This window comes from Podarcis bocagei (assembly GCF_964188305.1).
Source record: "Podarcis bocagei genome assembly, chromosome: 1".
Taxonomy (NCBI): domain Eukaryota; kingdom Metazoa; phylum Chordata; class Lepidosauria; order Squamata; family Lacertidae; genus Podarcis; species Podarcis bocagei.
Window position 1 is genome coordinate 86555069 of NC_138125.1, and position 25152 is coordinate 86580220.

The 25152-nt window shown below is 48.1% G+C and overlaps 1 protein-coding gene across 4 annotated transcripts; it reads left to right on the plus strand.

Annotated features, from left to right (window-relative positions):
• The first annotated feature begins 71 nt into the window (after nucleotides 1-71).
• Nucleotides 72-24186, plus strand: TBC1D10C (TBC1 domain family member 10C). Of its 4 annotated transcripts, none has more exons than XM_081169141.1 (10): nucleotides 72-163; nucleotides 2235-2488; nucleotides 7208-7307; nucleotides 8246-8353; nucleotides 9232-9338; nucleotides 18158-18272; nucleotides 18645-18710; nucleotides 19333-19522; nucleotides 20038-20192; nucleotides 21367-24186. In XM_081169141.1, the coding sequence occupies exons 2-10, from the start codon at nucleotides 2298-2300 to the stop codon at nucleotides 21784-21786; spliced, it is 1452 nt and encodes a 483-aa protein (XP_081025267.1). In that variant the 5' UTR covers nucleotides 72-163; nucleotides 2235-2297; the 3' UTR covers nucleotides 21787-24186. The 4 variants fall into 4 exon arrangements, with proteins under 4 accessions (XP_081025267.1, XP_081025266.1, XP_081025268.1 ...); XM_081169140.1 differs by lacking the exon at nucleotides 72-163 and adding an exon at nucleotides 300-921; XM_081169142.1 differs by lacking the exon at nucleotides 72-163 and adding an exon at nucleotides 928-1959.
• The last annotated feature ends 966 nt before the right edge of the window (nucleotides 24187-25152 follow it).

A 25152-nucleotide genomic window follows, 5' to 3' on the forward strand; every position in this document is an offset into this window, starting at 1 on the left:
GGATCAGCGCGCGCCCTGGAGCCGGCGAGCTGCGACTGCGCGAGCCGTGGCCTCTCCCCACAAAGAGGGAAGCGGCGGCCTTTCTCTCTTCCAGCCCCAGAGCCTTCCCTAAGGCGGCTGAGGAAACGGCGTCCCAAGTGCCCGGAACGCTGAGCTTCCCATAGTTCTTATTTCCAAGAGGATACGTATACTGTATCTATGTACTGTAAAAGAAAACATGAGCAACGCTTTAACGTGTTCACTTCCACGACTAACCTGTGAGGTCAGTCCCCATCTCCCACCCACCCCCACCCCATTTACAGATAGGAAGATTAACCCTCCAACATTCCTCAGAAAATAGGGACATTCTACAGATGTAGAATAGTGTCCCTGTTTTCTGAGGATTGGAGTCAGGAAACCCAACATTGATGTGGTGCACCACTATAGTAGGATATAAACCCACTAAAGTCCAAATCGGGGCTTTGCATTTGGCCTCTCTCCAGCTGCTTTTTATGAGAATCTGCTAAGAGTGGAAATTTTCGTTCCACTTCCAGGTTGTAGTTTCCCCAATTCTGAGGAACGGAAAGTAGTTGGAGCCATAGGACTCTATGCCAAGAGAGGAGGGCAAACCTGAATCTATACTTCTTAATAGATTTTCTTGAGTATAGGCCAGGCTGCAGCTTCACAGATTACAAAATAAGCACATGGAAGGCATTTATTTGTTTAGCCGTTTATGTGCACGTGACATTTATACAATTTTCATTTTCTGTATTCACTAGATTGAGGAGCTATGATTGAGTGCTGCATGAAAAAATACACCCAAATTTGTGATCTTTTGATCTACATGTGCCTATAAATAACTGCCTTCCATTTGGGATTTGTGTGAAGCTGGCATAGGAGGGCTTTTCCAAGTCCAGTTGAAATATATAAACCCCAAATTCAGTAAGTATTACAGGGAAATCATGGCTCCTAGGGAGCAGTGCCTATGCTGCTGCAGCACTAAACAGGGCAGTAACTCTGTGGTTTCCAGATGCTGGACTCCCAACTCCCTTCATTCTTAACCACTGGCTATGTTGACAGGCTGATGGGAGTTGTAGTCCAACAACATCTGGAGGGCACCACATTGACTAGCCCTGGTATGGAAGAAGAACTCTTTTGCTACCCTAGTTCCTGCCTCTCATTACCAAAATGGGTGGGGTGAGGGAGGCTTGGTCAGAGAACTTGAAGCTATTGTTTTCAGCATCTTCTAGCCAATAATGTTGTGCTGGGTGGTTGTTTATGCAGTCAGTGACTCAGGCCAGTGACTTTCCAAATCATGACGCCACACGCACACCACTGGGAACTATGTCTGTAAACACAGCCTTCCCCAGAGATTGCAGCCTCATTCGTTTGGCTGAGTGGTTGCAGCTAAGGCAGGAGTAGCACACACTTGTTTCTGACTGATCTCTAAATGATCCAGACCAGCTGGATTCTTTCACGTGCCACACTGGGTCCATTTTGTATACCAACCAGTGGTTTTGTCATAAATTCAGTGGAAGCTAGTCCTTTTGGGTGCAACCTCAGTCTGTCCTCAGCCTACCTGCCTACTTACACCCAGCCCAGGGATGGTAGGAATAGCTGTCAGCTTCCTCTTCTTTAGCATCAGTGTTGCCCAGCAGGAATGAATGTGGGAGCAAAACTAGATTCAATTAGCTCCACCTAACATTGACTCTACCTCCACCTACTGTTGGGCTCCCAGCCTTCTGCCCTACCAGTCTCAATGAGCATTAGCCACCACTGCGTATAGAGGTGTTCACTTTAACCACACATTTTTCAACATAGTGGTATAGTGACTGCAGTGCCAGACCTAGGATTGGGAAAACCCAGGCTGAGGACACATTGAATTCAGTTGCCAGTCAGTTTAGAGTGTGCTAAGTAACATGGCCAACAGCTTGACTTGGAGTACGGCTATGTTTGTACATGGGGAGCAGGTGAAAGAAGGTAAGGCCATTCGCTGGGGGTGTTGGCTACCTTCCAAGTCTTTCTGTAGGAAGCTGTCTAGTGTTTAGCTTCCCACATATTTTCAGCTCCCCACAATTCTCTCTCTCCCTGCCCCCTTTGCCCTGTTCACTTTGCAGAGCTCTGGGTGCTGTCAGTTGCATCAGGAAATGGTTGTGGGAGGAAATAGCTTACAGAGCTTTGTGGGGAACTAGAGTCACAGGAGTACTGAGAAGGGGCCCAGTCATAGACGCAGCTCCATGTTTCTCATTATTCAGATGTGAAGTCAAGGGTGCAGTAGCAACTAACCTGAGATAAGGGTGCTGTTCTCAGACAGAAGGATGTCGGACCTCACTCTTTCCAAAGAGCTCCCTGATGTGAGCCAAGCTGCGGCTGACTTGCCAGATGCCTTTGATTTATCCCTGAACGATGATGCCAGCTCTCTGGGCTCCGACTCCGAGCTGAATGGGATGCCTCCATATCGCCAAGCTGATCGCTATGGCTTCATCGGGGGCAGTAGCCTCCAGAATGGGTAAGGCAGGCTTTCTGTTGCAAAGACCATGGGGAAAAGGGGGAGGAAGCTTTGGGAGAGGGTGAAGCAGCACTTTTTGGAAGATGACATTGAATACCTCTGCATGGTAGCAGTTTTCAAGATGGTGGGACACATTATTCCCCAGCATTATCATTTGTAGATCCTTGCTTGTTTGTAAAGGCAGGCACAGGTTTCTGGAATGTGATGAGCATCATCCTTCTGAAGCATATTCTCGTTCTCATCTGGGTCCACAGATCCCAGAATAATAATCCTTAATTTAATTAGCAAGAAATGTGATTTAAAACCAAGGAGAAGAAACATATAATTATTGCTTCCAGTTTTGTTTAGGTAGCTCTGTGAAATGAAAAAGAAGAAGAATGGATCAGGGAATGTGATCCACTCTCATATTTTATTTAAGTGAATTGTGGCTATTTGGGAGACTAGGAATGGGTTTTATTTATGGAGAGGATGAAAAGGGGTCAAGATCCCTGGTACTTAGTTCTAAACCTTCCTTCATCTTTCCATTCCTAGTCTTCCTTCCCTTTTCTACAGAAAGAAATTCACAACACATAATAGATGATGATGATGATGACAATAATAATAATTACAGCAACAATAATAAGCCACCCATCTGACTGGGTTGCTCCAGCCACTCTGGGCGGCTCCCAACAAAATATTAAAGACACAATAAACCTATAGTGTGGTCCCAGGTTTATTATGTAGGAACATGTGACTCTCCAGATGCTGTCGACTCCAATCCTATTAGCCCCAACCAGCAGTGCCAATGGTTAGGGTTGGATTCCAGCGACATCTGGAGGGCCATAAGCTTCCTGTCCCTGATGTAGGAGGACAGAAATCTTGGCTCAGCTCAAACAATCCATAGAACTAGCAAAAATGCATCCAGTCAGATCAGTGGGGCTTCTCTAACCATTGTGACAGATGTGCTCTTCTCATCTGCATCTTTGTTAACTGGGAACATGGAGGCCTGTTTCCATATGTATATCTCATTTGCTGGAGCAGGACAGTGACTATTGCCTAGGGAAACAGATAATAATCACAGATTCAAAATTTGATACCTGTTAACACTTCTACGGTTCAGCATATTTACATGAAAAACGTATTGGCCAATTGTACAATTGGTGTCATCAATTCGTCTCATTATCTAGTTATTTCTTTATGAATTTTTCTTGTTATATAATTACATATGATCTTCCTGGCTCTCTCTGCTGCAGACATTGGTCATAGCCCAACATATTCAAAGTATTATATGACCCTGTATCACCCCAAATAATTTTTCTCCAAACTTTATTCAGCATTCTCTGTGTTATTTTGACCTTCCTTGGTGAAACTATACAAACTGCGACAAACTGGAGATGTACCTGCTTCATGTGTACTCTAATGGCAATCTTGAGGCAATCTGAAATCTCATTTCTTGCAAAACTCCCCTCTTGTCTTGAAATTGATAAGGTCTTATTCAGTAGTTAACTTATTCAAGGTTGAATTCTTCATAGGCCTAATGCTTAACAGGAAAACCCCAGGGGATAGTTGGAAAACTAAAGAATTCTGGGCACTGTAGATAGCTAAGGGGTCCTAGGAATTGTAACTCTGTGAAGGGTAAACTATAGTGCCCAGAATTCTTTGAGGGAAAGAATGTGCTTCAAATGTGCTTTAAATATATAATTTGTTTGCAGTCATATAGAAACAGGCCCATGTGTTGTTGTTTTCTGCCTGGTCAGTTCCCTTCCTTAAATCCCCATCAAATCCCCATCTTTATTTTATTACAGTTATTTGCAATGGGGAAATGGCTGGAGTAGGTGAGGTTGATAGATGTTGTTGATTGGAATGGTATAATTTGAAACAAGGACTTCTAAGATGTAGAGGGGATGCAGTCCATAGGCTTCATTTGTCAAGCTTCAATACTCCAGGAATATTTTCAGTGCAGGGTTAAAACTGCTTAGCAAAGTGGTTGCATGTATTGGAAAAGACAGGAAGTGGTGCGGAGCAAATTAAAAAGCAATCCAGATTGACTTTTTGCATAATGGAACTCAAGAGAAATTAACCCAATCATTGTTGCTTGCAGTCTAGAATTTAGGTAACTAGTAGAGAGTGGGGAGATCAAGTCTTGGTGGAAACAGATTGCCCACCTCCCTCCCTTACTTCTACATAGCTCACCCTTTAATGTTTGTCCCATTTTCTGTGGTTTACTTTTAGGTACACCACTTAGATACGTAAATGATTACGTGGTATACAAGTAGGATAAATAAATAAATGAAACAATGCAATGCAAAGTCGTCTCGGGAGCTCTCTGCAATATTACTTATGTATGCATATTAATACTAGATAGATTCTCTAGCTGGCTTGAAGTCCAACTTGTAACAGGGCTATAAAGACTGGGCTGGAATGAGCAATGGACCAAATGTTAAGATTTACTGTAAGGTAGAAGGAGAAGCCTCCATAGGAAAATGTCTCTGCCTACCTATGAACTAACACTTCCTGTTATAGCAATCATGAGTGGCCACATCCTCTCACTGTGTCCATGACAACTTGTGCGCCATGACAACAGGGGTGGTTACAGTGGTTAGTGACAAGGTTTCTTCAGCTTGCCTGCGTGCAGGGCGTACTGCACAGGAGATTCAGAAGCCCTGCAAATCTACATCAGTTTGACACCTACACTGCAAATCTGCATCAGTTTCGATGCAACTTAATACAACTTTAGCTTTCATAACTTCCCCCAAGGATCATAGAAAACTGGAGTTTAGTGAGATGCTGAGACTTTCCTGTTAAAGATAAAAAGTTTATCCCTTCTTCCTGGTCAATGTACAGTTTTCTTCCTGGGAAAGAGAGCATGAAAGTCAAATTTATTAAAAGGCTGCTTCTGACCATCTATTTATTGAACATTCATCCTGATTTGCCTGCACAAAGCTTACGCGGAAGTTAGATAATATCCAGCCTTTATTTAACATTCTTTCTGATTTGTTTAGTTACAATGACAGTGATGCTTCATCCTGATTTGCTTGCAGGATGCTAACATGTCTTCCCGTTTTTCATTCCACAATTTTCAGTGCATTTCTCTGTCACTCAAGGAACATGACACATAAAAACAGGACTGTAAGGAGCCATGCTGTGTCTCTGGATCTACAAAACTGAATATTTCTCTAGAGGGGTAGGGGAGAAACCAAGTAGCCAACTCCCCAAACATATTTTAAGATTTAATCAGTGTTTACTTGCTCATTACATTATTTGTTTAGGACTGCTCTGTATTTGCTTACTAATTACAGTTAGAACTTAAACCGATAGGGCAGAAAGTAGATCGGGATCAACTGGTAGATCTCTGGCTAATCTGCAGTAGATCAGCAAGAGCTGGCAACAATAGAAGAGCTTTCTCCTTTCTGATTAGGCTTCTGAAAAAGAAAAGCAGAGGAAGGAAACAGGAACAGATTTTTGTGAAAAGGGACATGTGAAGTTGGTTCTACTACTGCTCACAAGTTCCTAGGCTGAGCATGTGCTCAGAAACATCCTGCTTCTTAATTCTTAGCATATGCCTGCCTGCCTGAGTCACTATTTGGCACTGAGTTCCAGCTGATGGGCCTCGGGGTTCTAAGAGAAAAACCCAAAGTGGATCCCACAGACCTGAAGTGCATGGGGCTGCCTTTGACTGTTTGGAAATCACAAACAGAGCAGAGCATGGTGGGTAGATCCATAACTGGGACAAAAAGATGTGAATATATAGCATTGGCAGAGCCATCTTTCCCATTGGTCTTAGTGGTTCGTTGTACCAGGGCGCAGCCTCTCGGGGTGCCCAAATGAGTGGGGGAGCTGTGCGGCTTTGCCAGCAGCCTCCCCTTTCCCTGCACGCCTGCCAGCTGTGCCCTGCCAACTATATGGCGGGCGGGCGGCTTTGCTCCCAAGCTTCTGCATCTGCTAAAGACGGCCCTGCTTCTGGTCATTGTCCTCCTCCTGCTTCCTGGCGAAAGGCGGTGTGCAGCCTTCCTGGGCTGCCTTCTCTGGCGCCCCAATGCCAGACAGCATGTCCGCCAGCATTGTTTTCCTGCTTGATCGCTGCCACCAGGCCAGGATCAGGGCAGTGGGGGAGGCAGAGGACATTTCCCACCGCCCCCTCCCTTGTTTTGGAGTTGCGGGGGGGGGGGCGCCGGAGGGATCTTTGCACCACAGCGCCAGATATGCTTAAGACGGCCCTGAGCACTGGTTCTGACATTACAATGTTAGCTTCTGATTTGTTTCCAGGCCCAATTAAAAGTGCTGTTTTTTTACTTTTAAGGTCTTACATCGCTCAGGACCACTAAATCCATAGGAAGCTGCCCAGAACTCAAGATCATCAACATCCTGAGGCCTGTCTCTGTGGGTGGCAATGAGTGTGCTTTTTCTAAAGTAGCTCCCTGTAGTAGTGGCCATTTTTGCATTTGCACCTCAAAGGAAAGTGGTTCTGAGGTGGATCTGAAGGAATGACAACTTGCCTCATTTTTACATTAGTATTATTTAATTCGTTTGTTGCCTAATACCTAGCAGCCTCTAGATGAATTGCAAATAATTTTAAAATGCACTAAAATAAATTATAAGCAGCCCTCAATAAATTAAACATTGTAAGATTGGCTAGGTGCATCTAATGAGACATGATGGATGCGTTAAAAAAGAAAGTGGCCAATAAGTGAGGGAAGAGGAAGATGTCTTCAGCCTTGTTCTTGTTTCTCCCACATATAGCCTAGGGCAGCCCACAGTTGAGCTCATCCGGCACCGTGAGACCAAGTGGCTGGAGATGACAAGTCATTGGGAGAAAACCATGGCCCGGCGTTACAGAAAGGTAAGAGGAAATTGGAGATAATTTGCTTTATTGTTGATACTGCTATCCTCTTTAAATGGAGCATTTGATGAGTCCCATTAGGATCAGAAAATAACGTTCACAAGGAGTTTCTCTCACTGACTCATAGACAAAGAACAACAGCCCATATTCTGCCTACACAATGAGAATTTGCTCCACGTTTTTGGAGTTATGCTCCTCCCCTAGTAAGGGTATTCACCAGCATTTTTAAATCCACCCTCCCTGATCTTCCTCCAAATACTAGCACAGTGAGAAGAGATCATGGCAGAACTATGGTTCAAGCTTGGTGGAAGTTGTAGTCTAGCAACATCTGGAGGACCATAGGTTAACCATTCCTGTTTAGGGAAAGAGTGCAACCCCATTCAGACCAGGTTGAATACCACCTCCTCTGATTGATAAACCACATATCCACAGTACCTCCATCTTGTCAAGGAGATTGAGGTTTAGTTTATTGATCTCCTAACATATACCTTTTTTTTTTTACTTATTTCATTGTGGTTTATATTTTATTGTATATATTGTTGTACAGTACCATGTTATATGTTGTATGAAATGACAATATATACTCTCAAAATAAATGAATCCAATATATACTCTCAAAATAAATGATTCCAGTCCATTCCTGGTCCCAGACGCCAATCTAGCATTTCTGCAGCCTCAACAAAATGAAATGTAAAGGAGAAACAGAGCTGGGAATCATCATCAACCACATACCAATGACACCTTGCCCTAAATCTGCACTTGACCCTCATTCAGGGGTTTCATGTGGATGTTAAAAGGCATGGGAAACAAGATGGACACCTGCCAGCTATCTCTGGCCCCAGCCTTGACTGGCTCTATGATGGGCCTACATTTGGGTCCACCTTATGATGGAGCATTGTACAGGATCACTGTTTTGCTGATGAGGTCTGTTGGCTCAGGTAAAGCTGCTATGCCGGAAGGGGATCCCTTCATCCTTACGTGTCCGCTGTTGGCCTCTGCTGTGTGGAGGACAAGCCAAAATGATGAGGAACCCCGGAAAGTACCAGGTGAGGTCACATCTCGTGCAGCTGTGCTTGCACTCTGACATTCCTGTAGGTCTCTGCTTGCTGCAGTTTCTGCCATTACTCACCTCCTCATCCTCTTCTTCCATGTCCTCTCCCTGTAAACCCTCATTTCATTCCATGGTTCGTTGGGCAACCCATCACCTTGCTCTTACTGGCTGAGATTGGATATTTTACATTATCATCTGGTGGCTGCCCAGACATAGTTATGGCAAGAGCAGTTCTCATAGCAAGTAAGGAATGCTGTGCAGTGCAGTATAATGCTACAAACAATTACCTTGAAGTAAGTCTCCTTTAAGATAATGGGATTTAAGTCAACATGCATAGGATTGGGCTGTTAAACTTGCTGTTCTTCATTCTGGCTGGAAGGAAACCTTGAGCTTGTCATTGTTTATTCCCTTGCATGTTTCCACTTATTTAATCAACTCATATACTTACTGCCTTTCAGGGCAAAGCTTTCTCAAGGCAGCTCACAAACAATCTATGGAAAAGCAATCTGAAACAATGTTTAAATACATCCCAAACAGCCCAATTACAAAACTAAAGCAGCAGCAGATGAAAAGCCCAGCAATTTTGGTAAAATGTAGATTGAAACAACAACAAAAGTTATCTAGGTCTGTTTGCGGCTAAAAAAGTTGGAACCATATGTACTTCCTTCAGGAATAGTCTGTGTCTTGAGCATCTGTGTATCTATCTCTCTTTCTTTCTCTCTCTCTCTCTCTCTCTCTCCCACCCCCCTCTCGTGTGTGTGTGTGTGTGTGTGTGTGTTTGTGTGTTTGTGTGTTTGTCTGTGTGTGTGTGATCTCTCCTGAATCTTGTAACCCTTCTATCCAGGTCATTCTGAAAGTAGTTTGTTGTTGTAGGAGCTGCAGGAGATACCTGGTGATCCTCAATGGGTGGAGACCATCAGAAAGGACATTCATCGCCAGTTCCCTTTCCATGAGATGTTTCTGTCCCCTGAAGGGCCTGGGTAAGTGAAGGGCTAATAATGTGAACAGGAGAGGCAGATTAATTTCTGAATAGACTACCATAGGGTTTAAAAGGTGTGAAGTTGAATGGAGGGTCTTTCAGCAAGTCAAGTTTCCTGAATGCAGCATAAGAAACACTTTTAAAATAAAATGTAAACATGCTTCTTCTGTAAGCCATATGAAAGTGAAAGAAGGCTAGGCTGGCTGTGCTGCTTCATTTAATGTGGAGGTTTCATGGAATCTTGCTGTAGAACTTGAACAGGGGAGCACACATCCAAACTTTAAATGAAAACAAAACTGGACAAATACTAGTAAATGGGCTTCTGACACTCATTACCACAACAAAACAGTTTTGGTGTTCCTTTTCCTTTTATATTTAAGCAGAATTCTTGAGTGGGTGTACTCTACCATTCTCCAGTTGCCTAGGTGCAGACATGGGGTTGTTCACACTCAAGTGAATTTCTCCTTGTGCAATGGGACATTCTTACCCCTTTGGTCCCTCTGTGCACTCCCTAAATCTGTTCCAGGGCTGCTTCGAACCCTTCAGAGCAGATCTGGAGATGGCCGGGGGAGGCGGAATTCCTTTGTACTTTGTCATCCTTGTGCGCACATGCAACTATTTTGTTGAACCCTGCCCACAATCTCCCTGTTTGAGAAAGGAACCATAGTTCAGCGGCAGAGTATCTCTTGGCATCTCCAGTTAAAAAGCATTAGGTAGCAGGTGATAGAAAAGATATTTGCTTGAGAACCAGGAGAACTGCCTGTCAAAGTGGACAATAGTGGGCTAGATGGGCAAGCAGCCTGATGTGATGCATGGCAGCTTACTATGTTCCTATTACAGTTTCATTTCCCTGGCTTTGATAGCAGGGAAGTGAAATGCGCAAATTTCCAAGCCTGAAGTTCTAGCACATGTTGTGAGTTACAGGAGAGCCTCACAAAGGAAAGCAAACCTGTGGCTGGAGGCAGGGGCAGAGGAAGGGGCGTGCAGTGGGTGTGGCTGGCCCCGGGTGTCACCACTGGGGGTGACAAAATGCCGAGCAGCACTCACCGTGGGACCTGCAGCGTGCCCAAACCATGCATCTCGCCTGGGAGAGACGCGGTGGCTTGGGCAGGCGCAGGCTCCTCGCTGCCCAAACAGTCCACCTGCTGTCTCCCCCCAGCTGTAGGGCAACAGAGTGGGAGGAGACAGGCAGACTCTGGAGGCCCCATGGTGTGCCCCACCCCTTTGGGCAGCTCGCCCCGCCCCAGGCGCCCAAGCAGCTTCCTCCACCACTGGGTGGTGCACACTTTACACACACAGTCTTGTGAATGAGAACTCTGTCCATGAGATCACAACCTGGAAGGCCTTGCCAGCAGCAGCCAAGTTGCCTAAGTTCCCTCCAGAGACAAAACAGCAAATTGTACCTGTATTGCCTTTCTAAACGTGGCTGCAAAAGACACACTCTTATGCCATTAATATTAATGGAGACACACAAGAGGGAATTGTCACCATGCTGATGCCCTGTTTGTGAGTTTTCAGGGGCGTCTGGCGGACCTGCGGCAGAGACAGTAGGCTGGAGGAGACAAACATAAATTAGCAGCCAGGCAGTCCTGATGTTCGTAATGGACATTTATTTACCTGTAGGCAGCCGGGGAAGGTGGGTTGCACTCGAGAGCACATCCAGCGCAGTTTGAATCTCCCAGAAACCTTGAAGACAGAACACAAACAAAACAAATATCAAAATCATTAGATCATTAGAGTATAATTATTTCAGCCACAGTTAAATACTTGCACACAATCTATCACCCTGTAGCTGCGGGGCAGGGAAGCTGATGCCCTCCAGATGTTGTTGGGCGACAACTCCCACTATATGACCCTTGACCCTAGCCATGCTGGCTGGGGCTGGTGAGTTTTGAAAGTCAAACAACATATGCATGGCCACAGATTCCCTGTCAGGCTAACAGTGCAATCCTATACATGTCTATGCAGAAGCAAGCCTCACTGAGTCCAAATAGGATTTCAGCCTCAGAGTACCTAATCTGTACTGCACTGCTATCTGTGCTAGCATAGCGCGCACTCTCTCTCTCTCTCTTTCCCCTCCTCCTCACAGGTAACATGAACTTGTTTCCTTTTGGATATATTGGCATGTGATCAGAGGCAGGGGGAAGGCTGCATATGGGAAGCCCTGTTTCATTGTCTTCTGAAACAGACTGAAGCTTTCTATGAAGTACAGGTTGCGATTTCCGCTTGGAACAAGGGGACCGTGTGATGCTATATAGTAACCAACCCAAGGGAGCCCTGTTTCTCTTTTTATTTCATTTCCTCTAGGGGGAGCCAAAGAGCCTTTATTCCTACATGCAGCTGACATAGTTCAACCCATACGTAGTTCGAACTTCTTTTTATTTTTATTTTTTTGTTTCCTCTTTGTTTTTTGCTTCCTCTTACGTCATTTTGTTTCCTCTTGTCATTTTAGCTACCTTGTTTCATCATTATCATTTTAGTACTATCTAATGTACTAAGACTGGGTTCTTATTTTTCTCTGATGCTGCTGGCATAGAAAACTGCTTTAGCCCAAGTCAGATTCTTTGCCCCATCGAGCCCAGTGATTGTCTAGTGAAATATACTCAGAGTCGCAAAGTGATTTCATGCTCTTTATTCAGCTCATAGTGGTGAGGAGAGATGAATGAAAGTCCCCTCACAGTATCTGCTTTATATACATTATTTACACAATGGGCTGCACATGATTGGCTAATTCCGGAATTCTACTGTAAGCCAATCAGGTTGTGGATTCACTTCTATCTGGAGCAGGATTGGGTGGTTCCTGCCAACCAATCATACTGCTGCATTGTTCTAGGACCAATCAGACTGCTGCATTCTGAATCCTATTGTTCTAGGACTAATCAGACTGCTGCAATTTGGATCCTATTGTTCTAGGACCAATCAGACTGCTTCAGTTTGGATCCTATTCAACTCAGTACATAACACCCCTCCCCTCTAAGTTCCAGTCCTGCCCGGGAGGTCGCATTCATAGTCCTCGAGGTACGCCGGCGGCCTACGTGTGCGTTGCGGCCTGGGGTGTTCCCTGGTCCGGGCTCCAGGTTCTGGCTCGTGTTCCAAGGATGCTGGCTGTGATGGGGTTGTTTGGTCTGGTGCAACCGGCTCACTCAGTCGTGGTTCTGGTTCTGGTGTCCTTTCGGCCTCACGGGTCCTCTCTGTATTTACTGATTCTGCCTCTCCTGCTGGCCCCTCCTGCTCTATGGACCTCACTGCCCCGCTGTTCCCTTGGGACTCCTCTGACCTGTCCTCCTCCTGGGTTTCTCCCGGGAATCGTCGTCGTATCTGGTCGCAGTGGCGGCGCCAGCATTGCCCCCCATCCGTTAGCACCTCGTATGACACTGGGCCAGTGACCCTGGTGACTGTGGCGGGTACCCATGCTGGGCCTGCCCCAAAATTCTTTGCGTACACTGGGTCCTGGGCCTCGAAGTTCCGGGGGTTCCTGCCTTCCCCCACCACTACCTCATCCTGAGCTCTATCGGGGTGAAGGCGGTCCAATCTGATTGCAAGGCGCCGACCCATTAGTAGTTCAGCGGGGCTCCGGCCAGTCGTTGAGCTGGGGGTGCTGTGCTGTGCTAGAAGGAATGTGGCAAGGCGGTACTCCCAGTCCCCTTGCGTCATGCGGCGAAGGGTGTCCTTGGTGGTCCGCACCATGCGTTCTGCTTGGCCATTGGTGGCAGGGTGGAACGGCGCCGAACGGATGTGGCGGATGGCGTTCTGTGCTGTGAAGGTTTGGAATTCTCCTGACGTAAATGCAGTCCCGTTGTCTGAGACGAGAGTGTCAGGGAGCCCGTGGGTTGCAAACAGCCTGCGTAATACCCGGATGGCTGCGGACGTGGAAGTGGACGGTACCAGTGCGACTTCCAGCCATTTGGTGTAGGAGTCCACCACTATGAAGAATGTTTTCCCCTGAAAGGGGCCAGCGAAATCCACATGCAGGCGTGACCATGGTGCTCGGGCGGACTCCCAGGACTGGACTGGGGCCCTTGGGGGATCTGGGCGGGATTCTTGGCAGGCCTGGCAGTGTTTGACCCAGGCCTCTATCTCTCCATCGATCCCCGGCCACCACACATAACTCCTGGCAAGGGCCTTCATTCTTACTACCCCTGGATGTGTCTCGTGTAGGGCTGTGAGGACCCTTTTGCGGAGGGGCTGGGGAACAACGACTCTGCTTCCCCATAACAGGCACCCCTTGTGGGCCGACAGTTCATGTTTGCGGGTTGTGTAGCCGGCGAATTCTGGCCCGGGGCTGCTGCTGGGCCATCCCATCCACACCCAGTCCAGGACCCGGGAGATGACCCTATCTTTCTTGGAATGGTGTGCAACTTCTTGTGCCTGAATGGGGCGGTCGGAAAGCAGCTCCAGGCTCATAACCTCTTGTGCAGGTGCTGGGTCAGGGCCTGTTTCCGGTAGTGGTAGCCTGCTGAGGGCGTCCGCATGGCCCATCGCCTTCCCAGGTCGGTGAATCAGTGCATACTGGTAGCTGGCAAGGAAAATTGACCACCTGAGACGCGAGGAGACAGCACTTGGGGGGTCTGCTTTTCGGGGGCAAACAAGCCAAGCAACGGCTTGTGGTCAGTCACCACGGTGAAGGGCCGCCCGTACAAGAAATCATGGAATTTTTTTACTCCCTTCACGATTGCCAGACCCTCCTTGTCAATTTGCGAGTAGTTCCGCTCGGTTGCGTTGAGTGTCTGGGAAAAGTACGCCACCGGTACCTCTCTTCCATCCGGGAGTTGGTGCCCCAGGACAGCGCCAATGCCATAGGGTGAGGCGTCGCATGCTAGCACCACCGGCAGCCTCTCGTCGAAGTGTGCCAAGACAGAGTTTGAGACAAGCAAGTCCTTGACTGCCTGGAATGCGGCCTCCTGGCGCTGGCCCCACACCCAAGGGGCCCGCTTGTCCAGGAGTCTGTGTAGGGGCTCCGCTACCGCCGCCTTGTGGGGAAGGAAGGAATGGTAAAAGTTCAATAGTCCCAAGAAGGCCTGAAGTTCAGTCTTGCTCTTGGGCGCTGGGGCATCACAAATGGCCCGTACCTTGTCCCCAGTCGGGTGGACCCCTTCTGCGTCCACCATAAATCCCAGAAAGTCCACCTGAGGCACTCCTAGTAGACATTTTTCCCGCTTCACCTTGAGACCCGCCGTCTGGAAACGGTGCAGAACGGTGCGGAGGCGGTCCTCAAACTCCTCTGGTGTGGGCCCGGCAATCAACACATCATCGAAGAAGGGGGTGACACCAGGAATCCCTTTGAGGAAAGAGTCCATTAGATTCTGGAATATGCCTGGTGCCACGCTGACCCCGAATTGCAGCCGCTTTACCCTGAACGCTCCTCTGTGCGTCACAATCGTCTGTGCCTCTGCTGTGGCCTCATCTACTGGCAGCTGTTGATATGCTTGGGCCAAGTCCAGCTTGCCAAAAATTTTCGACCCAGCCAGGGTGGCAAGGACATGGCTGACCACTGGCACTGGGTATGCGTGGGCCGTGAGGGCCTTGTTTATGGTACATTTGTAGTCCGCGCAGATGCGGACCGAACCATTAGGCTTGACGGGTGTGACGATTGGAGTTTCCCAGGGGGCATTAGGCACCGGCTCCAGCATTCCTTGCTACACAAGTCGGTCCAATTCCTCGTCTATACGGGGTTTCAAGGCGAACGGGACCCGGCGGGCCTTGAGCCTGACCGGTCGTACTGCGGGGTCAAGCTGTAGCGCAATGGGGGGGGGCCCGTATACTGTCCCAATTTCCCATCGAAAACCCCTGGAAATTCCTTGCATATGGCGTCCACGTCCACTTGTAAGGTAGTGTGGTTCACCCCGGTGACAGCTAGCCCCAGTGGTCCAAACCATGCCAATCCCAGTAAGCTAATGTAGGGGCCCTTGACCACGAGCAAGTCCAGTTGCCGCATCCGCCCTCGGTATTGCACCCTGAAGGTCCCCACCCCCATTGTGGGGACCTTACGTTTCTGGAAGTCCCGGAGGGTGAATGGGGCCGGCCTGAGTTTGGGACCCCCAGTAGGACACAGTTTCCTTAAGGTCTTTGCCGAGATTATGGATAGAGTTGAACCCGTGTCAAGCTCCATGCGGCATGGGGCCCCCTCTATCTGTACCTCTACATAAATTTTCTCTACGTTGGGGTGGGGCAACTGGTATACCTGGCAGTCCGTGAGCTCCGTCGAGTTGCCTTGGTGCGTTGGGCCCCGGGACCTGGGGCTCTTGGGTTGGTCATCTGATGCCTGGTGTCGGGTGGGCCGAGCCCAACACACCCGGGCGATGTGTCCCAATTTTCTGCACTGCCTGCACTCTGCGTTGCGGAAACGGCAGGTCCTCCTCTCGTGACTCTCCCCGCAGCTTGCGCAGTTTCCTCCTTCTCGTCGAGGCAGCTGTGGTCTGTGCGCTGCTTGAGTGCGCTGCTGTACTCGGTGCACCTCCTCCCTGTCGGATCCTGAGTCGTCGGTGAGGTCTTCGTGGTGGACCCTCGGTTGGGATGGCAGGCTCGGCCGTGCCTCTTGTGTTGACCTCTCGGCAGCTTCCGTTGCCAGGGCCTCCTCTAGAGCGACCTGGAACGTTAGGTCCTTCTTGGCGTAGAGGCGTCGTTGCAGCTTCTCATCCTTCAGGCCACCGATGAGGCGGTCACGAAGCATGTTCTCCAGCTCTGAGAAGTTGCAGAACCGGGCGGCTTGGCGGAGAGAGATCACAAACCCAGTTATGGTTTCCCCAGGGGCTTGTCGCTTTGCGTAGAAGGCATTTCGACGAGCCACCACTGAGGGCTGCGGCAAAAAGTGCCCCTTCAGCTGTTCCATTATTGTTTTGTATGGAACAGTAGCGACGTCTTCAGGCGCAAGGAGAGCCCGGGCGATTTCAAACGTCTCCTCTCCGCAGACGCTGAAGAATATCGCCCTCTTCTTGGCGTCTTCTTCGTCGGTGACCCCTTTGGCTTCTAGGAGGAAGGTGAAACGGGAGGCGTACGCTTCCCAGTCTCCAGATGCTGGGTTGAATGGCGAGAAGCTGCTGTCGGTTGCCATTCTGAGTTCCTTGTGTCCCGGATCTGAAGCCTGGATACACGGTGCGAGGCAGCGGTGCGGCAGGTGGCGGTGCTGCGGTGCTGTGTGTGGCAGACAGCTCAGCGGGATCCCACCTTCGTCGCCAGTGAAATATACTCAGAGTCGCAAAGTGATTTCATGCTCTTTATTCAGCTCATAGTGGTGAGGAGGGATGAATGAAAGTCCCCTCACAGTATCTGCTTTATATACATTATTTACACAATGGGCTGCACATGATTGGCTAATTCCGGAATTCTACTGTAAGCCAATCAGGTTGTGGATTCACTTCTATCTGGAGCAGGATTGGGTGGTTCCTGCCAACCAATCATACTGCTGCATTGTTCTAGGACCAATCAGACTGCTGCATTCTGAATCCTATTGTTCTAGGACTAATCAGACTGCTGCAATTTGGATCCTATTGTTCTAGGACCAATCAGACTGCTTCAGTTTGGATCCTATTCAACTCAGTACATAACATCTAGTCTGACTGTTGTGACAACAGAGGGACCCAGCTCTTGTGGAGGAATCTAAGGAGTCATCCAAAACAGTTTTTTTCGGACCTGGGACCCACCTTTAACCCAGACATGCATTTGGGAACCCATTTCTTCTTCTTCTTTTTGCTATATATTTCCCTGGTGGCAGTGCTGCTGTTCTGACCCACCTCAGTTCAGGCTGGAACTCAGTAGTGGGTCCTGACCCAGCTCCCTTTGAAGACCAGGGATCCAAAGCACTCTTCCTGCATTGCCAGACCATGGCCAGAACTTGGCCAGACAGACAGTGTGCATGCCCTGGGACTATAATAAATAAATCAGTAATCCATATTCTGCACACAGAACATCAGCTGTATATGCATACACTTATTTCCTTTTCATAATTATTTTAGGCTTTAGTTTTTCAAACAAATTGGAATGATCTAGCAAGGATTGGGATGGAAGTGATTAGAAAACAAAGGTGTGGAGGGGGAAAAGGGCATCAAGTGTGGTAATAGGTGGGCAGAGGGACAAAATAATAGTAGCTGCAGCAGAAGGAGAGGAGTGCGGGGAACCACTTTTAAAAGCCGTGAAAAGCAAGGAGGAAATAGAGCAGGAAGGAAGGAACATTGATGGGGTGGATGAACGGGGTAGCTTCAAAAGCTGTTGGTGTATACATGAAATGAGGTCAAGCCATGGATTGTACTATTTCACTGACCACTTGGAAGAGACGTTTAACGCTGCATTTGTTTTCTCATTTTCCTCCTTCCCCCCTCTCCTCCACAAGCATGAGAGCTGGCAATTGAGGGTTGCTTGTGCCTAAATGACATTCTTTAGGATGCCCAATTCCAAGGCAGCTAACTCTGTTTATTCATTTATTTATTGGCAGTATTTATAAGCTATTTAATATTCAAATGTCTAAAGCAGTTTGTACACATAGGGCTGTATCCAAAGGAGGGCTGAGTAATGTGTCTCATCAGTGCAAGTGATTCCCCCCTCTCCTACCCCATGTATCTCCTAAATCTGTTCTAGGGGTTCCCCCAACCCTCCAGAGCAGATTTGGGGAGAGTGGAGGTGAGAAAGCCCTGCTGTGCTACTGGAAGTCCTTGCATGGGCTTCCACTAACAGGACCAGTTCATTGAATCTGGCCTGTGGTCTAATGTAGGACAACAGGAGAGTAGAGCAGGTTTGCTTTTTCTGGCTGGATTGGATGGGTGTAACTAAATGTAAGGCTGTGTCTATGAATTCCAGGCTTCTTTCTAAGCCTCTGTTCCCTTACAGGCAGCAAGGACTCCTGCAACTACTAAAAGCCTACACTGTATATCGGCCCCAGGAGGGTTACTGTCAGGCCCAGGGACCGCTGGGTGCTCTGCTGCTCATGCACATGCCTGCAGAGGTGAGTCTCATGCCAAGCTACACATACTGTCTGACTTTTTCTGACCCAAAACAAAGTTTGTGCGTCTTCTAGGGCATGCTCTCACCCCAAAACAGCACTGGGGGGGGGGGCGAGTGCAGCGTGAGAGCATGCAAGATCACAACGCCCAAGATATTGCACAAAAAGAATGGGATGTCTGGGATTTTCCATGGCACTTGGAGGGGATGCCCTTTGTTCCTATTGGTATCATAATTCCTTCCTCTTCTTTATTAGCATCATTTCTCTCATTCTTCCCGTCACACTCCTTTCCCTTCCCTCCTGCCTCCACCCCCACCCCCAGCAGTTCCCATTTGCCTGAAAGTTTCACTAATTCAGCCTACTTGTCCTTTCCAGCAAGCCTTCTGGTGCCTGGTGCAGATCTGCGACTGCTACCTGCCTGGCTACTACAGCCCCAAGATGGTAATAGACTGGGGAAAGGAGGAGAGACCTCCCTGGGGCAACAGGAAGTGGGCAGTTGGGACGCTGAGTCAGGGACATTTCCCACTGAGGGCAGAGCTGTGTAGAAACCCCTAAACTTATATTCTGAGAGCGGTTGTCAGATAACATGGCCACTTGTGAGGCGTCCAGCAACATCTGAAGCACACCAGGTGGGGGAAGATTGATCTAGGATGTGGTCTGACTTGGTGAGGGGAGAGAAAGGTCTGATTTGTAGGGCCTCCATCTCAAGTACTAGTAGGGCCACCACCATTTTGAAGATATGGCGTTTGCATGTTTGAATAGCTGAATAAAAGACAGGGATTCAAGAGCTGCAGCTTTCAAAAGCGATGACTGTGAGGGAACCTTCAGCAGTTGCTTTTTGGCCTGTCCCACAGCTGCTGAGGTGCAAGAGTTCTGCCAGATAAAATGGGCAGCATAGACTCCGGAAACAGTTTCTGGCAAATTAGAAAGAGCCATTCATTTTGAAAGATGTGAAAGGTGGAGTTTGTGGGTTATGGCGGGATGAAGTCCTTCGGGACAGTATCTGAGAACATGTGACCCACCATATATTTAACCATGACATTTTCTCTCCCTTCTCCTGCAGGAAGCGCTGTTGCTGGACAGCGAAGTGTTTGTTGCCCTTCTGCGCCGGGTGTGCCCCAAGGCACTTAAGCACTTGCAGAAGCATGGCGTGGGCCCTCTGCTCTACATGCCAGAGTGGTTTCTGTGCCTCTTTACCCGCAGCCTGCCCTTTCCCACGGTGCTGAGGGTGTGGGATGCCTTTCTCAGTGAGGGTGAGTGGCTGTCATGGACTTGTGGGCCTATTCAAAGGGTGGAGGAGGAGAGAATCTGTGGGCGAAACATCACAAGGCCTCAATGGAGTGGTTAGAGTTGGCAGAGGCCTAGGTGAGGAATGTTTGTTTTGGAGCATAGAAACATAGGAACCTGCCTTTTACTGAGTTAGGTCATTCATCCATCTAGCTCAGTTTTGCCTACAATGGCTGGCAATGGCCCTTCAGGGTTTCACACAGATGTCTCTCCCCAGCCCTACCTGGAGATGCCAGGGATTGAACTTGGGACCCTCTGTGTACAAGGCGGATTGTCTACCTCTAAGCTATGTGTTACACCAAAGGTCCCACCTCTAGCTGAAAAGGTCAGGTAGCTGAGGATGTGGAAGGTGTTCTCTGGCCAAGACTGCCAAGAAGAAGAGACATTTCTGAGGCTAATAAACAAGTAGCCTGGCCTAGTATAAGGGAATTTCTGACCATATCTGAGTGCCCTAAACTCTGCCCCGATTTTTCTTCTGCAGGGATCAAGGTGCTGTTTCGTGTGGGGATGCTGTTGATCCGCTTAGCCCTGGGCTCCTCAGAGAAACTACGTGACTGTGCAGGGGTGGTGGAGACCCTGGAGAAGCTGCGCAGTATCCCAGCTCACCTCCTGCAAGAAGACACATTCATGGCTGAGGTAGAAACCACTGGAACTCCTCTTCCTGGGACTTTTACCCAGTCTACTGAATTGCCATCAGCAGCAACAGGAGATCACCCTACACCTGGGGTCGGGGACCTGTGGCCTTTCAGATGTTGTTAGACTCCAACTCCCATTAACGCCCCCACCCTGCCAGCATGGCCAATGGCCAGGGGTGATGAGAGCTGTGGTCCAGCAACAACAGGCAAGCCCCTGCCCTACATTTAAATTACCTGCAGCTCCCTTTCTTGTTTCTGTCTGCATCAGATACAGCAGGCTCCCTCTCTGTGTGTTAGGATTGCCAAAAAACCTGCTCTTATGCCTTTCACAGAATCCTGATGTGCAAAAATAAGCAGGCAAAGCTTTTCATGACATAAAATCACTGAATTGTAGAGCTGGAAGACATGAAGAAGTATGTTCACATGTTAATGACTGCAGGTCCTGCCTAGGAGCGAGAGGTGATTAAGGAAATTGGCAGCCCCAGTGAGGGTGACCATGGGGAGGAGATAATTGTCAAGCTTCAGTTAAACTTTCATCTAGGCACCCCTCAACTGCATAGTTCATGGGGCGATTGCCCTGTAGCTTATATGCTCACACCTTTTGAGTCCCCTTCCAACTCTGTGATCCTATGACAGGGAGCCATGGCCAAGCCTGGCTGCAAGATGAACATGCTACATGTGCTTGTGAATGTGTTTGCCATGCTCCCAAATTTTATTTTTATGTGTATGGTTACCTATAAAAACAACAGAATAATGGGGAAAGGGCTGTCTGAAAACAACCTTTCAGGAAAAAGAAAGCCAAGCTTTCTTGGGGCCAACACCAGCTGAACACATTGCCTCAAGGAGATCTGCTCACAACCACTAGTCTGTGTACACACACACACACACACACACACACACACACACACACACACATTCACGTGTCAGCTGCCAGATCTGCTTGGCTCTGCTGTCTCAGACTGGGCAGCCTCTATCCAACAAGCCTTCAGTTTATTGGCTACTATTCTTCTGCTTCTCCCTTCCTCACTTTCTATCTGTTTATAGATTCCTAACATTATGACAGCCATTCCAGATTGCCTTCTTGGGAATCCCCTTTCCTTAGGCAGCAGGCTCCAAATCCCAAGTTACAGGTTTGAGGCCTCAGATATCCTAAAAGCTTTCCTTGTATCTGGCAGGTACATGACGTGCCCATCTCAGACCGTGATCTGGAACGTGAATGCAGAGCCCAACTGAAGAAGCTGCGCGCATCTCGGCCTGACTTCCAGTACAGCCCAGAACTTCGGCTGTCTGGCTCAAAGGCCATCTTTGATGCACAGCAGCTGGAGTACACACGGAACGACGAGGGGGATCCTGGAAGCCGCACCCATACATTTACCATCCCCCAGATCACGGTTGATCCTCCTCCTCCATCCCCCAATGAGAAGAAGAAGCTGGAGAAGGCCTCTGAAGCACCAGGCCAGAAGAAAATGAAGACAAGAAAGAAGCCGGACACACGAGGGAAGACCTTTCACTTCATGCCACGTCCCACCAGCAGAACAGAAGGAAGGCTGGAGCCAGACGTAGGAAGGAAGTCTTCCTTCTATGTAGATACATGATTCTGAACGTGGTTCTGAAGAGGTTCTGAACAGAGCTAGGCCTCTGCAGAGGAAACAAAATTCAAGCCTCTATCACGGCCCTGGTTTCATTGTGCATGTGATCATCTGTAGCACATGATGCCTTGAAGCCTCTGCTCAGTTTTTAAAAAGAAAGACTCAACACTTCCTCATTCAGGAGCCCTGCTCCTTAAGCCCTGCTGTGTGGCAGTGCATGGAGGGAGATTCCATTCTTCCTACCCTTGGCGGCAGACGTTTTACCTACAGATTTAGGAGGTGGGTATTATTTGGCTAAAAGGGGTAGGGGTTAGGGTTAGGGTAATGTGGATTTCATTGAGGGGAGACCCTCTACCTTTCTCCTGGACATATGGAAACTGGCACTCACCATATAGCTAATGATAAATCTATGCCAGGTGAGAGAACGGCACCTCATCAGTTCAGACCTCAAAATGATGGCAAAGCCACTGTGTGACAAGAGGGTGTTAAAAGTCAATGGAAAACAGCAGCTGGGAAAACCAGGACTGCTGGAAACAAGAGCCAGGAATGCCGGCTATGGAAATGGTTTGGGACAATCATCATCTGCATTCTCAGGAACTGAGTGAGCAAATGGTGTTACTATCAGAGAAAAGGCCTGGTGTGCAAATGCATTTACACACATGTGTGTCATTCAGACTCATGCAGCCAGGTGGCCCCTGTTGCCAGTCAAGAGAAGAAGAGGAAGGTGGCAGTGTTATAACTAAAATAACACACACTATGTTTCCCCCAATCCTTAGTTTTTCATACTAATAAGATACACATCACTGCACACAAGGATTTCCCCACTCAAGCAGCAGGCATAAGAGCTAGCGGGGAGGGGAGGTTCTGGAAAACAGTGTCAAGTTTTATCAAGGCTAGCTCGCATCCAGAATGTAGCTTTAATAGAGTATCTCATTTTGTTTTTAAAAAGATGTAGCCCCCAACAGCATGGGGAAAATTCTTTTAGTTCCTCCTGTGAGCAGTAGTACACACACACCTGAATAATGACACCACAGGGGAGAAACTTGCCATGGCCTGGGCGATTCCATCACCCCACCTGCACCCCAGATAAATGTTATCATCCTTGCTAGTGGTAACTAGTTTAGTCCCTTGTCAGATTATGTGGAGAGAGACAGCAGAGCACCTGCAGGGATGTCTTCTCAGCTAATCCCCTCCTCAACCTGGCCTGACACCTGCACCTGTTCGGCTCCCCCCAGCATTAGTGCTCAAACAGGATTAAGTCCACCCTGCAAATTGCACAAGATTTGGAAGTCTCTCCCTATGACAAGGCATAGGCCTGAGAGTAGATGAATATACTGAGTGAGCCACTGATGTGATCCGGTCCCAGGCCGTTATGAGGAAAGGTCACAACACTGATGTCTTTTTGACATTTCAAGTCAAAACAGAAGCTGGCCAGCTTGTGCGAGTCTACACTTTTAAAAAAGATATATGAGTCATCCTAACTCCTAGCTATGGGGTGGGGCCAATTTGTATTTCTTGGTCTTCAGTCTGTCTCCCGTGTAGCGGTGGCAGGCTGTAAGCCTTCCAGACAGGTCTCTACCGTTGCGCTCACATGTGTTTTTGCGAGGGTCATTCCAATTTGCCCTAGTCATACCCCTGAATCTTAAGAAAATGAGGGAAGCGGGGGCACATTTATTTGGCCTGCACCAGAACCAGGGACAACCCCCAAACCAGCTAGGGGACAGCTTGTCATAGTTTTTAGCACCTCTGTGGGCCCTGAATGCAGCTGTTGTCAAGCCAACATCTGTTCAGGGCTGCTCAGAGTTACCTGGCAACTTACTGTAACAACTTCATGGTGGGTTCCAGCATCTATTTTTATTGAAAAAAGCACTGAGCAAGACCTTTTGGGGTTTTAATGCTGTGAGCCCCTCCATCTTAGGCTGAGGTTGTATGTGTAAATATATGTGTAAATAAACCATACTATATATCATTGAGACACCACAGTCTCCACTGTCCCCCATTCCAAGGAAACGGAACCCCTGAAATCTCACACCACTCGCAGGGTGGGGAGGGTGCAACAATACAACTGCTGGGACCTAGGAGCATAAGGCCAAAAGCAAAGCACAGGTGCAGGTTCCAGCAGGGATAACTGGAAATGGGTGTGGCAGTTATAGGGGGAGAGGCCAGTCAGGAACTAGCTCAGAATCAGCTGACTTGCTTAGTGGAATGAGCAGGAATGGTTGGCAGAGCACGGTGCATGGAATGAATGTAGACAGTGAAACTTGGCTCATTATTTTATACTGAGTGACAAATTCCAGAGGGGTAAAAGCCGTGTTGGTCTGTTGCAGCAAAAACAACAGTGACAAAACTTACTAATTGCCAGCCAGGGACATATGCAAGTTATTAAAATGGGACTATATAAATCGACCACAAGGTGTCTCTGTGTTGTGTAGAAATACAGCAAGTTGTGGTTTAATTGGGCTGGGATCTGTTTGATTTCAGTCTGTAGCTCTTTGCCTTACAAGGACTTTCTGCACCTTGCTGTGATCTCTATCCGCTCCGCTCCATTCTCAGTGGCGATGGCATGGCACTGTGCTGCCAAAGGAGAAATAGATAATTAGGATCCCAACTTGTCGCTCCCACTGTTGCCTATTGAGGAACCCATTTCAGCTGTGAGACAAACAGGTTTCAGGTTACATACAAGGAATGAGGCTCTCCTTTGAACAGTGAAGCGGATCATGGATTGACATGTGCAGAACTTTCTGCATGTTTACAAATGCCTTGTAATAATACAGCTCACAACATCTTAAACCATTTTTTTAATTTTACTATTATTTTTTGGCGGAAGGGAGAGAATAATCACCTGGTTGTCTGGAGTTCTACTCCACTAGCTGTATAAGCTGATAAGAAGCAAAATCCTTTACCTAGAATACTGCCTCTAGTTCAGCTTCTTCTAAGTTGTCCATCCTGACTTCTCAGGAATCCCAGAACTCTTATGGAATACCGAATGAAAACTGCCACTGTGGTCTTAGTTGAAGAGATTGAAAAAGAGAGCCTTTTCACCCCGCTGCAGTTCTGGGAGGTCGTGTGCTTTTATTCCTCCCCAGGGGAAGGGTCGCAACACACAGGCCCAACTACAGATTTATAGAATCCTTCAGCAAAGTGCACCATGGTGGGGCCCCTTTTTAGTCAGAGCTCCCCACGCCAGCCATGGGATCACCTGGCAGTGATGGCAGTGGACAGCCATTTAAATTCCCCACCCACCCCAAAATACAGCATTGCCCCAGGGCATTGTGGGAAATTAAAATGGTCACCTGCAACTGCCAAGTAAGCCAATAGTCAGGTGCCCAGGGTGGGGGAAAGGACTGGTGAAATGTGCCAGTTTGGCAGCTG